The following is a 16,939-nucleotide window of genomic DNA, read 5'->3' on the forward strand; positions in this document are numbered from 1 at the left end:
CTGAACTGGATAAGGGTAATGGGTTTACAGTGATTCTGCTGGACCTTGCTAAGGCCTTTGACAGGATACCACATGGAATTCTAATCAGTAAATTGCAGCATATGGGAATGGACATAGGGTTGGTGAGATGGATAGGAGGGTGGTTGACGGAGAGATATCAGAGAGTGGTTTACTCAGGAGTAGAGTCCACAAGACGGCCTGTGACTAGTGGTGTACCACAAGGATCTGTTCTTGGACCACTGCTGTTTAATTTGTTCATAAATGATATAGGAAAGGATCTGAGAGGAACAGTTCATTTGTTTGCGGATGATGCAAAGTTGGGTAGGGCAATAGTGAATGCAGATTACGTCAAAATTTTGCAGGATGATTTGGATAGATTGGAGGTCTGGGCTAGGGAGAATGGATGTCAATTTAATGTGGCAAAATGTAAGGTTATGCATTTTGGGGTGAAAAGATGGGAGGCAGTTTACTGCATTGGTGGAACCGTGCTCCAGGAAATTGATGAGGCACGAGATTTAGGAGTGTTGGTGGATAAGGAATTGAAATTTAGGGGACACATTGCAAAAGTGGCCAAATCAGCTCATCAAATCACTTGGTTGCTGAAGAATACGTTGACAAGCAGAGACAAGCAGGTTATTGTTCCTCTGTATCGAGCCTTGATAAGACCTCATCTCGACTACTGTGCTCAGATTTGGTCACCTAGGTTTCTTCTTGATGGGGAGGAGGTGGAGAGGATCCAGAGGCGAGTGACCAAGATGATAGCAGGTCTGTGGAATGAACCGTATGAGAACAGGTTGAGGATTTGTGGGTTGCAAAAATTGGTTGATAGGCGGAGGAGGGGAGATATGATTGAGACATTCAAATTACTGAAGGGTTTCTATAAAATTAATTCAGAAGATATTTTTGAGAACAGGGCTGGTTGTGGGAGGACTAGGGGACATCCATGGAAACTGGGCAAAAGTGTGGTTAGTAAAGGTGTTAGAGCTGGGTTCTTTACTTTTAGAGTAGTGAATGAGTGGAATGCGCTCCCTGAGTCTGTGGTGGATGCTGTGACAGTGAATGAGTTTAAGGCGAGGTATGATAGATACTGTATGAATGTCGAATAGTTGTGATGAAAATGATTTGGGGGCTCCCCCGATGAGTCTAATGACTCCCTGGAGTTGCCCGTAATAATAATAATAATAATAATAATAGATACGCTAGCCACCAGGCCGCATATTTAACAGTCGTACTCTGAGTTGTAATCTCGTTGCTTGGTCTAGTCTTATCATCTTTAATCCTTTAGTCTACAATTTCATCCCCCCCACCCTCAAGGTCATAACTATGCTACTTTCATGTGTGTATAGTATAGATTTGGGAATTGCCTCTGGCTGGAACCAATTCCTTTGTCTAATTAGCTGGTTTTCTCTCACACTGATCTTTAAAAATTTATCTGTATTAATGACTGTACCATTAAAGATCGCGCAAGGAATTGTTTGTCTTTCCTAAACATATAACAGAAATGCTCAGTGGAACATGGAAATATCTCTAATATTCAATTCTAATTCAAGCAAAGTTAGATACTTAAATTTAAGTCAGTCGTGGCTACTTTTAACTTTAAGGACACACACACACACGTTCTATCTTTTATGAGAAGTGCATTGGTAAGTCGAAATCAGGCAGTTATTTAACAAAGAGAAAAGATTTCACACATATCAAATTTATCACTCTTATCAATTCTGTCAAGTAACAGAGCAATGCATGTGTATGGTTCTCAACTTACTTAAATCAGTACTTCTAGCCTTTAGCTTAGAGACAATGACAAATGGTTAATTTCATACACACTTTAAAATGATTTAACTTAGATCAATATCAGAATTATGCTTAACTAAGCTTCACATTTAATCTTTCCCACAAACATTAACCCTTAACAATGACCTTTTAAAATTAACAATTGCTCAGAATTCCTTAGACAACTATTTCACAATAATTAAGAGGTGCGGTTTTCCGACTTCATAACCTTACAATATGCTAGCAACTATATAATCAACAATCCCTGCTCTAAGGTTCACAATCCATAACAGTTCTATATTAATCTTACTTGATACATTCCCCAGTCAGTTCAGCATTCACGATCCTAGAGATCACGAATATAACCTTCTTCTTTCCCGTTAGAACTGCAAACAGACATTATTCCAAAACAATGATGATACAGCATTCTTGGGGATCACTTAAGGAACTTTGCGATGGGACTTACTGTAACAGGCCGATGCCGCTGTTACATATTTCCTATCATTGTCGAAATACTGCTAGTGGGACATCTTTCCCCATCCTTGGAACATCTGGACCGAAGAACCTCTTCGAAGTGACACTGGAACAAGTCAGGAACAGAGAGCCAGATTCAAAATACAGGAGCAGAGCACCTGCCCCCTTTTTATTCTCTCTTGATGACCTTGGAACTTCTTTAGATCGAGTTCCCCGGATGTTCTACCAGGGGTACGTACCTCCCCCCCTATGAAATCGCTGAGTCACGGTGGGAAAACCCCATAGTTCCTGGACCTTCGCGCCTGGCGATAGCCTCAGGTCTACATTCTAATTCTGTCTGGGCTATCTCTTTGTTTGTACAATCTTGGCAGTCAAATAACTTAGCAATTAATTCAAATATTTTTTTTTTACATATTACATATTGGTGGTTAAATAATTTAGCAATTCAATCTAATATTCTTATAGATCACATAAAACACTTCCGAAAAATTGTGAATTTAACTACAAGTATTTTGCATTGACTTTTTTCCCAAAGTAAAATCAGTATATAAGAATTTTATACAAAATTCTTTCTATACAAGATTTTACAATGGTTAGCCTCTTGAAACTAAAGTTATATGGGCTGAAGGCCATCAACATCTATCAAAGAACTATTTTTAAAAAAATGATTAATAAACTTACTTTTGTGAATTCCATTTGATAAAAACTAGTAACAGGATGATACTAGAATAAAAAAAAAAAAACGATGAAGTCACATAAGGTAGACATGAAAGTGGAAACAATGGCAATGATTATGAGATAGTGTGGTGTGAGGTGGAAGTTGACAGAAAGACATATTTAGTTGGATGTTGCTATAGGCCAGGGACTGTAGAGGGTGGTGATGAAGAAATGTATAAACAAGTGGGGGTTAGTGAACAAAAGAAGGGTGATTATTATCGGCGATTTTAATTATGGCAGTATAGATTAGATGGAAGTGATAGCATTTGGGAATAAGGAAAATGATTTCTTGAGAGACAGCCATCTCAGGCAGCATGCAAAGGAGGGCATGCAAAGATCAAGAGTTTTAGATATGATCATTTCATCAGAGGATATAATTGTGAGTGGGGTTTCGCACTTTCCTCCAGTTGGTAAGTGTAATCATGAAGTGATCACCTGGGTTGTGGCTAGCCATATGCAGACTTCTGTGAGGAAAGCATATGTGTGGAAGTACAAGGCTCATGATTATGACGAGTTTAGGTATTCAGTGATCAATTTATAAGGGTGTTTCATCCTCTTCAGGGTGAAATCATGAGAAACTTAAGTGTTGAGGACATAGAAGAGGATGGCTTAATTGTGAGTGAGCAGGAAGTATTTGAGAAAATAAATAACTTGATGTCAATAATGCAATAGGATTTGATGACATATCACCACATATCTTAAGGGAATGTTCCAGGGAAATGGCAGTAGCATTGGAATGCCTGTTTAATAAAAGTCTTACCAACTGCACAAGTTCCAAGGGAGTAAAACTGTTCCACTGCATAAAAAGATAGTGATAAGGCTGTAGCTCCAAATTATAGGCCAATCTGTATATCTGGAGTTGTGCTGAAGGTACTAGAGAGAGAGAGAGAGAGAGAGATATTGGTGAGAAAGAGGATAGAGAAATGGGTTGATAACAACAGTATTCTCTGTGGTTGTCAGTATGGGTTTGATAAAGGAAGATCATGTTTTACTGACTTACTTATGTACTGTAACAAGGTGACCAAATATCTTGGACAAGGGAGATGCATATACAGTGGTATACTTTGTTTTTGCAAAAGCTTTTGATAGACTGCCACACAACAAGCTGTTATATAAACTGATATGGATGGGACTGAATAACAGACTTCTGAGTTGGATCAGTAACTGGCTTCCAGATAGGTATTAGAAAGCTGTATATGGTGGTGCAGTATCCAGAAAGCAGGTCTCCAGTGGTGTGCTGCAGGGGTCAGTTTTGGGAAAATTATTCAATTTGTATATTAATGATATTAAGATTTGTTTAACTGGTGATATACAACTATTTGCAGATGATGCAAAACAGGGGAGAACAATGCAGAGTCAAGCAGATGTTATGGCCTTACAGGAGGACTTGATAGATTGCATCAATGGGGAAGTAAGTGGAACTGTCAGTTCAGTGTTGCAAAATGTAAGGTTTTGAAATTTAATAAGCACTGATGGGATGCAACATATACACTTGGTGGGGAAACTTTAAAGGAGATCTGAGATCTAGGAGTGGTATGGACAAGGATCTGAAATTCAGGGGCCACATTGAAAAAGTTGTGAAGAGATGTTACATTGGATAATGGCAATGATGCAAAGGACCCTGACATGCAGAAATAAAGAGGTTATGATGCAATTGTATAAGGCCTTGATCAGGCCTCTTATGGATTATTGTGCACCAGGTTTTCATGGTGACGAGGATACGTTAGAAAGGATCCAGAGAAGATTCACAAAGGTAGTCAGTGGCCTTTGGAATGTGGAATACAAGGATATATTGAGAGAATGTAAACTGCAAAGCCTTGTGAATAGGAATGGGAGGGGTTTATGATTGAGACATATCAGCTAGTCAGGGGTTGTTATCGGGTTGGCATGGAAGAGATTTTTCATACAATGGGAGAGGATGGGGGTTGATCAAGAGGCCATCACTGGAAACTGTATAAGGAGGGTGCAAGAAAAGGAGTAAGGTGAAGGTTCTTTACATGGAGAGTGAAATGCATTGCCTGAGTGTGTTGTGAATGTAGGCACACTGAATCAATTTAAGGCATGGTTGGATGAGCTTTGTGTGTGATAGCATACCTCCCATGATGAGTCTCTGATGCCATGGAGATCAAATGTTAATAATAATAATAATAATCTGATTTACATATAATAGTAACCTACAGCCAACAGTTAATCTTTTCATGTTCAGATTTCTGTAATTGTAGTGATTCATGTTAATGTTTGTGGAATAACACTATGTAGAAACAACAATGAAATATATAATTTACTGAATGAATTAAATATTTACAACCTGAAATTTTGCCAACATTAATCATAATGTTAGTTTGAGCTGGTAAAATGTCAGGTCGTAAATACTGCTATAAATTTCTTCAAACAGAGAAAAACACAGAGGTCACTGGGTGAAAAATGGGGAATATTTCACCCAGTGACCTCTGTGTGAAAAATTGGAAGACTTCCAGTTGAAATGTTCAAATAGCTGGCATGCTTGAGTAGCATAGCAGTGGGAAGTTATGCATTATCATGAATAAAAACAACTCCAGAGATGAGGAGGCCTCATGTTTTCTTTTGAATAGACTGGCACAGTTTTTTTTAGTCTCACAGTGAACATCCAATTATTGTCATTCATTGAGACAAAATCACTGAGCTAAAGTTCACATTCATCTCATAATGCAGTATACATGTTCCTTCTGGAGGAAAGCATATGCTTGAATTTCTTTTCCTTTGGAGATCCATTATGTCACCATTGCACTGATTACTGCTTATCCTTTAGCGTCATGTGAGAAACACCAGTTTCATATTCTGTCACAATATGGTTCAAAAATTCATCACTTTCATTATGATAATGTTCCAAAAAAGTTCAGTGATATCACCATGTATTTTGTTTCATGATCATCAGTGAGCATTTCTGGGGATAATCTTGCACACAATTTGTGATACTATGACAATTAGTGTTCTGTGATGATCTTATGTGGTAAAGAATTAGAAATATGTGAAAAATGCATATGCAACTCAAAAGTAGTGAATCTTTCATTCACCTGGTCAAGAAGAACGGCAGTGGTTAATGATGGGCAGACAGTTCAGTCTTCATGCACATTTGTCCTCCCTTCAGTGAACATCCTACACCACCTTTCCTCCCCTGCCTTACTCATGTCATTTTCTCTACACACTTCACTAATTTGCCAATAGATTTCAATCAGGCAGGCAGTTTTGACATTCAAAAATTTATCACTGACTGTGTCTCACAACTGGTGGGAATTTCAGTTTTTTTACTCAATTTTATGACACAATGGCAAACTTATAAACATATGATGAGAACTAACAATATGCCTGTCATATACTTCTTGCCTCCTGCAACATCATTCCATAGGTGCATGCCCACTCCTGCATCATGATAGATACAACATGCTGACAAAACACTGTTGCTATACTGTGTTCTTAGTCTTCAATGAAATTTTACACTTTTAATCCTTGGTCTAATCTAAAGGCTGGAAGGGTAGATCTCAAAAGTAGATCTCAGCTAGAGGAACAAAAGTGAGGATTCTAGATGCAGCTGTTTTTTCAGTAGCTACTCATGGATATGAAACTTGGAATCTAAAAGTCTGATAGGAAAAGTGTAGTTGATTTTAAGATGTGGTGTTACAGAAGACTGTCGAGGATCTCAAACATTGAAAGGCAGACCAAAGGATGGGGTTTTTAGAAAGAATCAGCAACACTTTAAGGTTCCTTAAGAGTGGTGACATAAAAAAGCCGAAATGCTTTGGATACATAAAATGAATTGAAGGCATTTCTTAAAATAGTAACAGAGGTTAAAGTTGCTGGAAAAAAGGGGGAGTAGTGAACCTCATTGAGATGGATAAATGGTGTGTCCAGAGTAATTAGTTTTGAAGAGTTAAAGCCTTAAAAAAAAAAAAAAAAAGCCTACAATACCTGGCAGGAATTTGAGTGGCACATCACAGGTGTGGAGTAACATACAGCATCTATTAATGTCCATTGACATTACAGGTAATCCTCAGCTACAGAAACAGAATTCCTATATACTTTTCTTCTCTGATAAGTAGACCACATTTCCACAACTAATTCAGCAGAAAAAACTGATTAGTCATTGTCAGATAACCTCATTTAAATAACGATAAGATTTCATGATTCATCCTACTTCTGCATGCATACAGTTGTGTGCATTCAGAAATAGGATGGGACGACTGGAAAAAAAAATTAAATAAAACATTGTAGACACTTTCTGACTTACTTTCAGAATACAATTCTGTTAAATAATGCTTGCTTACCTTCAATTGTCTCATTAATTACAGGGATATCTGGCGATGTTTCTTGCTGAGGAAGGTAATATTGTGTTTCTGTTTTTAAAATGTCTTCGACCGGGGCTTTGTTGAACATTCTTCTACTTCTCCCACTTCTCTCACACGTGTGCTCTTTGGAATGACCCGCTTGTGATACAGCTACTGAGTCAATGGGTACTGGTGGGATTTTTATTGTTCCTACTGTTGCTGTTTCTATGGTAGTATCCTCATCATCATCATCATCTTGAAAATCTGATGCTGAAGACTGGGATGTTGCAGATGAAGAGGATGATGTGGCAAGTACTTTTGGTGGTACAGATCTAGGAGGTCCAAAATATCTCCTAAAAATATATGCACCTTATTTTAAAATATATATAAGGTGTATATATATATATATATATATATATATAATTTTATGACAAAAGAGAAATAAATGAAAATGAATGTTTAGTAACTTAAATAGAAAGAGCTAATAAGCTTCATTTTGCCGAAATGAAGCTTATTAGCTCTTTATATTTTAAGTAACTTAATGGTTGCACCTGTTTGGAAACTCGTATAGCAGAGTATATAAGTTCATTTCGCTAAACACTTTGGTATTAATTTGGTCTAGCTACTCACTGATGAAGCCTCAAAAAAAGCTGAAACCGGTCTGGGTAGTGACCTCCCACCATAATGTAATAACAGCATACATTTCCTAGGAAATGTGTTTTTATATTATGGAAAATACCTAAGAATAGCGATCAGAACTTTACCGACTTTGCTGCGAGTTCTCCAGTATTGTACTATGTACTAGGGTCACTTGCATTAGCTCACGCTAGTGGTCGCCGATACCTTATAGTTTACTATATTCGGCATGAAACTCTCTGATTCCAATCTTTGAGTTTCTTATTCGGTTTTAAAACAATGTGGGATTTAATATCCCCTTATTTAAAAAATGAATGTTTAGTCCAATTCAGAGAGCAATAAGTTTATATTTCAATCATTTTATAATTTAGTGTTTTTATAGTGCCAATAATCAAAATTTCAATGGTAAAATGACTAAGTAGCCATATGAAAATAATAATTATTATTATTATTATTATTATTATAACAGTGCTTGCATGGAGTCAGAAGACTCATCACAGGGGATCCTACATTGACACACTAACCATTATTTACACAATACCTATCATACTTCTCTTAAACTCATTTACAGACAAAGCACTAACCTCTGGCAACACATTCACCACCCTACAAACAAAAAATTTAGTCCTAACACCATTGTTAGCCACACTCTTACACAATTTCCAGGGATGATCCCTGTTTTTCCCATCCTACTGTATAGAAAAAAAGTCATCAGTATCAATTCTATAAAACCCCTTTAATAACTTATATGCTTCTATCGTATCTCCTCTATAATGCCTATCAGCTAGTTTTAGGAGCCCACTGACCTTCAATCTATTCTCATAGGAAACATTTCACAGATCTGCAACAAACTTTGTCACTTGCCTCTAGATCCTCTCCACCACTTCTTCATCATCAAGGAATCCAGGTGACTAGATCTGTGCACAACAGATCTGGTATTAATAAGTCGAGATGTGATCTTATTAATGCATAAAGTGTAACAATGACTTCCCTATCCCCGCTTCTCAAGTGTGTTCTTTAACAACCAAGGACTTTGATGTACAGTTTTGGCTATCTTTACAATATGCCTTCTAAACTTAAGTTCTCTGTCCACAATAACTACAAGTCCCTTGCTTTGTCAACTTCTTGCAGTTCAATTTCATCAATATAGTACACAACATGTGATCTCATCCTCCCAAAGGGCATCACCTTACACTTAGCCACATTAAACTGACAACCATTTACCTTTGCCAATACTGCCAGCATATTTGCATCATCCTGCAAGATATCTACACATCTTGGTTGTTGACTATCGCTCTTCCCAATTTTGCATCATCAGCAAACAAGTGAATATTTCCTGTCAAATTATTTTCGATATTATTAATGTACACATTAAACAACAGAGGACCAAGCCCTTACACCACCAGTCACATGCCTTCTCCTGAACTCAGCTCCTCCATAAATCACTCTAATATCTGTCCATCAGCAACCCTCTTAAAAATGGATTTTTTATTATTATTCATTATTGAAGAAGGTGAGTGGCCAATGAGGGGACAGTTAGTTTTATGTAATTTCGGTCAAGATATCTGTCTAACCTTTCTGCCCCCCCTCATTGGCCACTCAGCTTCTTCAGTAAAAAATTCCACAGAATTTCTTGCAAGAATAAAAGAAATAAAGCTGGTAGATATATACATGCTGGTAAGCTTTCACAATGGCTCTCTATTCACAAATATCTCTCATAAAAACCACAGAATTTCTAGCCCAAAAATTTCCACCAGACATAGTGGACTTATTCAAATTCACAATTACATCTATTTACACGTGGAAAGATAAACTATACAAACAAGTGGAAGGAACTGCATTGGGCTCAGAACTACTACTACTACTACTACTACCTAAGCTAGCTAATTTTTATCTTGAACACCTGGAAGAAATAATATTCTCTTTTGACCCAAAACCAACAATTTGGCTGCTGCAGTTTGGAGTCACACAGAATCTGAACTCCATTCATTTCTACAAAAAATTCAACATCCCACATCCTTGTATTAAGTTCACACCAGAAAAAGAATCATCAAGAGGAATTTCCTTTCTAGATGTATACATCCATCATCATGTTGGTTTTCAGTACACATGGATCCATGTGTACTGAAAACCAACTTTTAAAGGTCACTATATCTACAATACATTATTCATCTCAAAATAATATAGAACACACAAGATTTGTTCCTCCAAAGAATCTCTTAAACAAGAACTGGAACCTATAAAAAAAAAAATTAAAAAACAGCCTTACTAAATGATTATAATCCAAGAATAACTCAGAAAATAATTAACAACTCTACTGTACAGCAATCCAGAGAAGTCCACAGGACTCCTATACAATATATTAATGGCAAAATAATTAATAATTAAAAAATAACAAATAATGCTGAGTGTGCATATGAGCTGGTGCAAACTTTAAAAAACCGTCCCCTTGAAAGTTTTTATGATTATAATATATATTTATTACAATAATAAGTACAAGAATAATCACATATGAAAAGTAAAGTATATAATTATATGTATAACAAAATAATTTTGGATCATATATATATATGAAATACATAAGTTTATAAACACAATGATATCATGTACTTTGTAAAATCACAAAATTCGTACCCTTAATGCTTTTCTTCTTCTTCAAGTGTCATCTCCTAGAAGGAGGTTGGCAACCATGTCACGGAACCTTTTTCTGCTCTGGAACATTTATGGTAATTCAAGCCAGTCCAGTCCTTAATGTCTTCAAACCACATTCTCATGGGTCTACCTCTCCCTCTTTTTCCATCCAATTTCCCTTCTACTATTAATTTCTGAATGCCTTCTTGTCTAGTTAGATGTCCAAAATATTTAAGTTTTCGCTCTTTAATTATTTTCATTAATGTTCTTTTCATTTTTGCTTTCTTTAAAACATCTTCGTTTTTCATTTTCTCTGTCCATGGTATTTTCAACATTCTTCTGATGGTCCACATTTCGAAAGCTTCTAATTTTTTCTCTGCTTCTTTATTTAGATTCCAAGTTTCACTGTTGTAGAGAAGGCTTGACCAGATATAGCATTTTATTAATCTTTTGCTTGTGTCTATATTCATGTCTCTGGATGTTAGAACAGTTTTCATATCAGTAAAGGTTTTTCTTGCTATCTCTATTCTTCTTTTTATTTCTTTAAGGGAATTTTCTCTGTCTGTAAACATTTGTTCCCAAATATATAAAAGACTAAACCTGTTCAATTTTCTTTTTGTTAACAGTTATGTTCAGTTTCTTATTTATTGGTTCTTTTGAAATAATCATGAACTTTGTTTTCTTTAAGTTAATAATTAGTCCCATGTCTAAGCTTCTGTTGTAAATTTCTGTGATTAAGTTCTGAAGATCATCTTCAGATTCAGCTATAAGAACTGTGTCATCTGCATACATGAAGTTGTTGAAGTTCCTACCTCCGACTTTTACACCCTTCAGTTCTGAAATATTTTTAGAAACTTGCTCACTATATATATTGTACAGTAAGGGTGATAAGACACATCCTTGCCTTACTCCTGTTTTGATTTCAAAGTTGCCAGAATATGTATTTTTATATCTTATTGAGGCCGTTTGATTCCAGTATATATTTGTAATTATATGTAGATCTTTTCCTTTTAACCCATTATTCTGTAGGATATGTATTAATTTCTTGTGATCTATTAAATCAAATGCTTTGGTATAATCAATAAAACAAAGATATACGCTTTTCTGGTTGTCAAGGCTTCTTTCACATAATGTTTTCAAATTGAAGATTCCTTCTCTTTTTTGTACCTTTGTCTTTTTGAAAACCTGACTGAGTGTCTTCTATTTCTGCTGACAAAGTGCCTTTTATTCTTTCTAGGATTATTCTCAGTAGTAATTTTGTAACATGGCTTGTTAAATTATTAGTCTATATTCTGTACATTCAAAAGTTCTTGGAATTTTGGGAATAGTGACAAAGATGGATTTCCTTAGATCATCAGGGATGTATCCTGAATCATAGATGTTATTAAAAATAACCTTTAGGTCATTAAGTGTGTTTTCATTTACTTTCTTTAACAATTCAATAGGGATCTGATCAGGGCCTGGTGTTTTACCCGTTTTCATTTGACTTAGAGCGTATTCTATTTCTTCATATGTAATTGGTTAACCATCCATATTTTGTATATCTGGTGCGTCTGTGCGATCAGAGTCAAACAGTTCTTTTCCATATTCTTTCCATCTTTTTATGATATCTTGTGTTTCTAGTAGCATTTTTCCATTTTGATCTTTTATATAAGGATTATGGTTGAAATTTTTCTTTTTTATTTTTCAGGACTTTGAATGATTTATGCATTTCTTTATTATTGTGTTTCTTGTCCAGTTCCTCTATTTCTTTTCATTTTTCATTTAGCCACTTGTCTTTAGCCTTCCTGCATTCATTTTTTATAATTTTACTGAGTATTCTATACTGCTGTGTACTTTTCTTTTTTTCATCTTTCATTCATAAGTTCTAGTATTGATTCAGTCATCCAGAGTTTTTTCTTATTGTATTTAATTTTTTACTTATTGCATTTAATTAACAATTTTAATGCCACAAAATTCTTAATTAATTCACCCAAGTCTAAACTATCCATAATATTGTTTTCTATAGATATTATGGAGAAATCTGTTAACCGTTCTTGGGTTATGGTTGTTCATAAATAATTTTAAATTATTTTGAGTTTTGAGAAACTTCTTTCCCCTTAAGCCACTACTAATGTTCACAGGCTTCTCTCAAAAAACAGTTAATTCAAATATACATAAGATCACACAAGATACAATAACACAATGACAATACCAGACGTGTGCAACCACGGCTATACTATGTCTAAATGAATACAGGTCAGATATACATCATATGGACATTGTATGTATAATTCTGGGAATCCTTAAATGGTGTCATAAAAATAAATTTTATTTTATTTTTATGATCAATCATAAAATACATATAATCAATCAAAATGAAAAGTCAAGGGTGGCTAATCACCCACGATTAGCTGCCCTTGTGCGGTGAACAACCTGTACACCTACACGCGGCAGTCCTGTTAATGAGTCTCTGAACAGGCAGCCAAAGTTATCAGAAGATACAAACTCATCACTACCTATAAATCCATCAACTAAATTCATAACCTGCTACCTTCTCCAAAAGACAATCTCTCGCCACTGATGCTACCTGGCATGTAAACATGTTTGTGAAACCTGTTTACTATGGAACGACAGGAAGATCTGTCAATAAATGTATCTCTGAACATCAAGATCATATCTAGCTTATTAAACTTCACAAATTTGGCCAGGCACAACATGGAATTGAAAGCCCTAGCCATATCCAATGGGAAAACATCAAGCTGTTACATAGATCCATATATAAACATGAACATTTATACAAAGAAAGTGCTGAAGCCTTATTTCACTGACCTAAACTCAATCATAATGACTGCCTTACCATTCCTAAAGTATGGGAAACTGTCATTCTCAACTATATTAAATAAATTTGTAATCTCAATTTTTTTTTTATAAATTCATCTATTTTAATTTTTATTTTTAGCCCAGTAGTTTTAACCTATGAACACATGAATGTGTATATAGCAGGATTCCAATTTAATACATGTACACCACTGTTTCCTTATTCAAATTCCTTATTGTTGTTCACACTGATGATGTCTTATGATATGCAAGAGAAAATATAATAAATTAAATTTTACTGTGGTACATGTGTGATTCTACAGTTATGGATACTCCATTGGTCTCATTATACAAGAAAATTTTATTTACATACTGAAGCATCCTCCAGAATCATTATAACAATGATAACAGTAGACAAGTGAACTACATACAAGAGAAAGAAAGAAAGTAAGGGATATGTAAGGTGTCACATAAAACTTACTAGAGGATATATAGCAATACTGGATCAGGTGTACCACTGAACAGAATTTAAGTATACGGCAGAATCAAGGATATTTCTACATACTTAAATTCTGTTCAGCAGTAAAGTTGATTTGATAACATTAATGGGTTGGAAATGTTGATTTTGTTGAAGTACTAATTGACATTTTTGTCAGGCAAGACAAATATCTGGAAAAGAAAAGCTGCAGTGATAAAATTTTATTAAAACTTAGCAAGAAAAAAGTTCTCAAATTATCAAATATATTAATATTGTTAACAGATCTAATTTTTATTTGTTTACTGGTGGATAAAAGGATGATACTTAAGGCAGAGAACATTTCTTATAATAAGCAAACTAGGTGCCCAACAACATAAATACCACAATGAAAATATTAAAACTGCTGAAGATTTCTCTAAGTACTTCTAAACATGATGTAATAAAATCCCAGCATAAATTTAAAGTTGAAAGATTATTACAGTTGAAACTAAAATAATAAGCCTAAATACAAGAATCTACAAAAACAGAAAAATCACATCAAGAAAGAGCTTTAAAAAACATTGTGAAAAATGTAGGGATGTGATATTGGTGATTTTAGTGTGAAGTTTTTAAACTGCAATGCTTGGTATGAAAAAACATTGCAGCTCAGGCAATTAATAGCTAAAGTAATAGTCAAGCTACTATAATAGCAAATTATAGAAAACGATGAGATAAATTTTGATTGAAAATTTTAACACAAGGAAATTTGTGCAACAATATTTCTAAAATAATCTCAAAACATGTTTGTAAACAAAAACAGAGGTTCTTTATTCTTCATACTGGGAGAAGGACACATTTTGAACAACTGTTGTAGCTTACCTTCTAAATAAATGCTTTTACTCTTATTTTATTTATTTTTATTATATAATACAGAATGTTCACAAATACGATGTTTGACTTTATGGATGCCCTGTACACTATAATTTTGCCATCCACTGCCTGTTTATTCACAGTTAAATGTTTGAGACCTCATTTTGCAGATCATAGTGGTAATTTGGCTATTCAGGATTAGCATCTGTGTAAGAGAAGTAGTCCTGCCTAAAGCTGAATGGATGGATGGATGGTAGGAATGCATACATTTTTATTTATAAAGATGATACCACAAGTAAAAATTGGAATATGACTACTACTTTTTTTTTTTTTGTTACTCTTGCTTTAAAGTTAATTCAGAGTTTATTGAAAGAAATGTTAACATTGTAGATTTCCAAAGGTGAAAAAAATATTTGGTATGTGGCAGTATTTTAGTTCGTTTATTTTGAGATGCAGTAGAGATTAATAATCAAAAATCATTCAATTATTTCAATATTTTTATTTGATTCAAACTCTCATTAATGTGAGGGATATAGCAATGATTTTTCTATATGTCTATATGATAATGCTATTTCCAACTGGAGACAGGGATGACATTTCAGTTAAAATCAGGTCCTTTGAATGCTAGGACCAAATCCAAAAGAGTCTCATGTTCCTTCCAGTATACATGTTGCCTGAGGAATTTGCCTCACTCAAGAATTCCAGAAATTCCATTTCCTTACTGTTAAACATGCTGTTTCCCCTTCCCAATTTATACTGCTGTAGTTAAAATCTTCCATAATGATCACTTGTTTTGCACTTGCCAAACTCAACTGCCTAAACATTTCCTGATCTTACTCTGTATTCTCTAGCCTATAGCAACATCCTGCTAAATATCCTGTCCTTCCCATCCCAACATCACACATGTACTCTCAAAACCATTAGTGCCATTTCTCTCCAAATCCTCTGCTGAAGCCATAACTCATCACTTATCATAAGCAACACTCTACCACTGCATCTGTACTTCCTATCTGGCCAAAATATGCTATACCCTACTATTCCTGTCATTTTCTATCAGCCATGTTTCAATGATCCCAATAATCTTAGGACCGGCTGAGGTTATTAATGGCACTGATTTATCTCCTTCATTCTCGATACTACTGGCATTTGTATACAGAAACATCGATGTATTATCTGTGCCTATTATTATTCCCTCTGGACTCCATTTGACTCTACATACCATTATGCATTATACCCAGTGTCTACGCCCAAAAGAGGCCACCCTTGATTCCTTACATCCAATTCTAGTTTCCCTGTAATAATACTTACACTTGCCCCAAAAGCAGCATTCTTTACAGATGTCTACATCCTTCCTCATTCAAATTTAATCCATCCTTTGCATATAGTTCTCTTCTATCCTCAAATGCACTCCAAGCATCCACATAATCCAAGCATCTCTTTCAACACATTCTTGCTATCATGCCATTCTCTTATCTCTGCATTATCATATCTGGGTAACATGCTTACTACTTGCTACCGGATTCACACTACCTCTCAGGTCATTTGTACTCACATCAAAAACATCTAATCCATTCTTTCACCTTGCTTAATTGCAATAGTCACACTTTCTATCATTCCTTCAGAAAAGCACTCCGCTAACATTCTAAAATTTATTTTGCACTCCACAAATAATTAATCTTCATACATCACACCTCTCACTGCTCCAATTATTTCCTGCTCACCTGCATTCCTCACTCTCTCCTAGCACTTCCACTTATCTGCCCTCCTGTCATTTCTCCATCCCTAGCTCATGCCTCTATTCTCATTCTTTTTTCTTGCACTTCCACTTACCTGTTTTTTTTCCTGTCATCTCTCCATCTCTAGGTCCTGCACTATCTTACCTTCCTCTTAATCCCTAGTTCTCCTATTTTCTCTGTTATCATTCACATAACTCTCTCTCACTCCACCTCCTCAGTCTTCTAATATCTATTTTTTTTTTTTGCTTCTTGATTCACTTTTCACACATTCCACTTCTTCTCTCAGTATCTGTCTCTCTCCCCAAGCAACCTCTTCTCACCCACCATCATTACCATCCTGTAAATCTACTATACTGACTGATGCAATATCTATTTCCACATGACACTCATCTTCCTAACTCTCGTGAGGAAGATGAGTGTCAGTAAGTGTCAAAATGAGAAAATCACTCATTTCTGACACACTACAGCTATTTAAATAAATTTTTAGTAGCCATATTCCAATAACAATTTGATTGACTTGATCAGCCTGTGGGATATGAGGAAGAAAA

General features: G+C 35.2%; 1 protein-coding gene across 1 annotated transcript in view; it reads right to left on the minus strand.

Annotated features, from left to right (window-relative positions):
- msl-1 (male-specific lethal 1) overlaps positions 1-16,939 on the minus strand; it is a 159,228-nt gene that overhangs the window by 89,649 nt on the left and 52,640 nt on the right. The window contains exon 3 of the mRNA XM_090394664.1: positions 7,263-7,615. Coding sequence (XP_090250790.1) covers positions 7,263-7,615 — 353 coding nt within the window. The remainder of the gene's footprint in view (positions 1-7,262; positions 7,616-16,939) is intronic.

The sequence above is a fragment of the Typopeltis vanoorti genome, chromosome 6 (assembly GCF_054136105.1).
Source record: "Typopeltis vanoorti isolate ZY-2024b chromosome 6, IOZ_Tvanoo_1.0, whole genome shotgun sequence".
Classification (NCBI taxonomy): domain Eukaryota; kingdom Metazoa; phylum Arthropoda; class Arachnida; order Uropygi; family Thelyphonidae; genus Typopeltis; species Typopeltis vanoorti.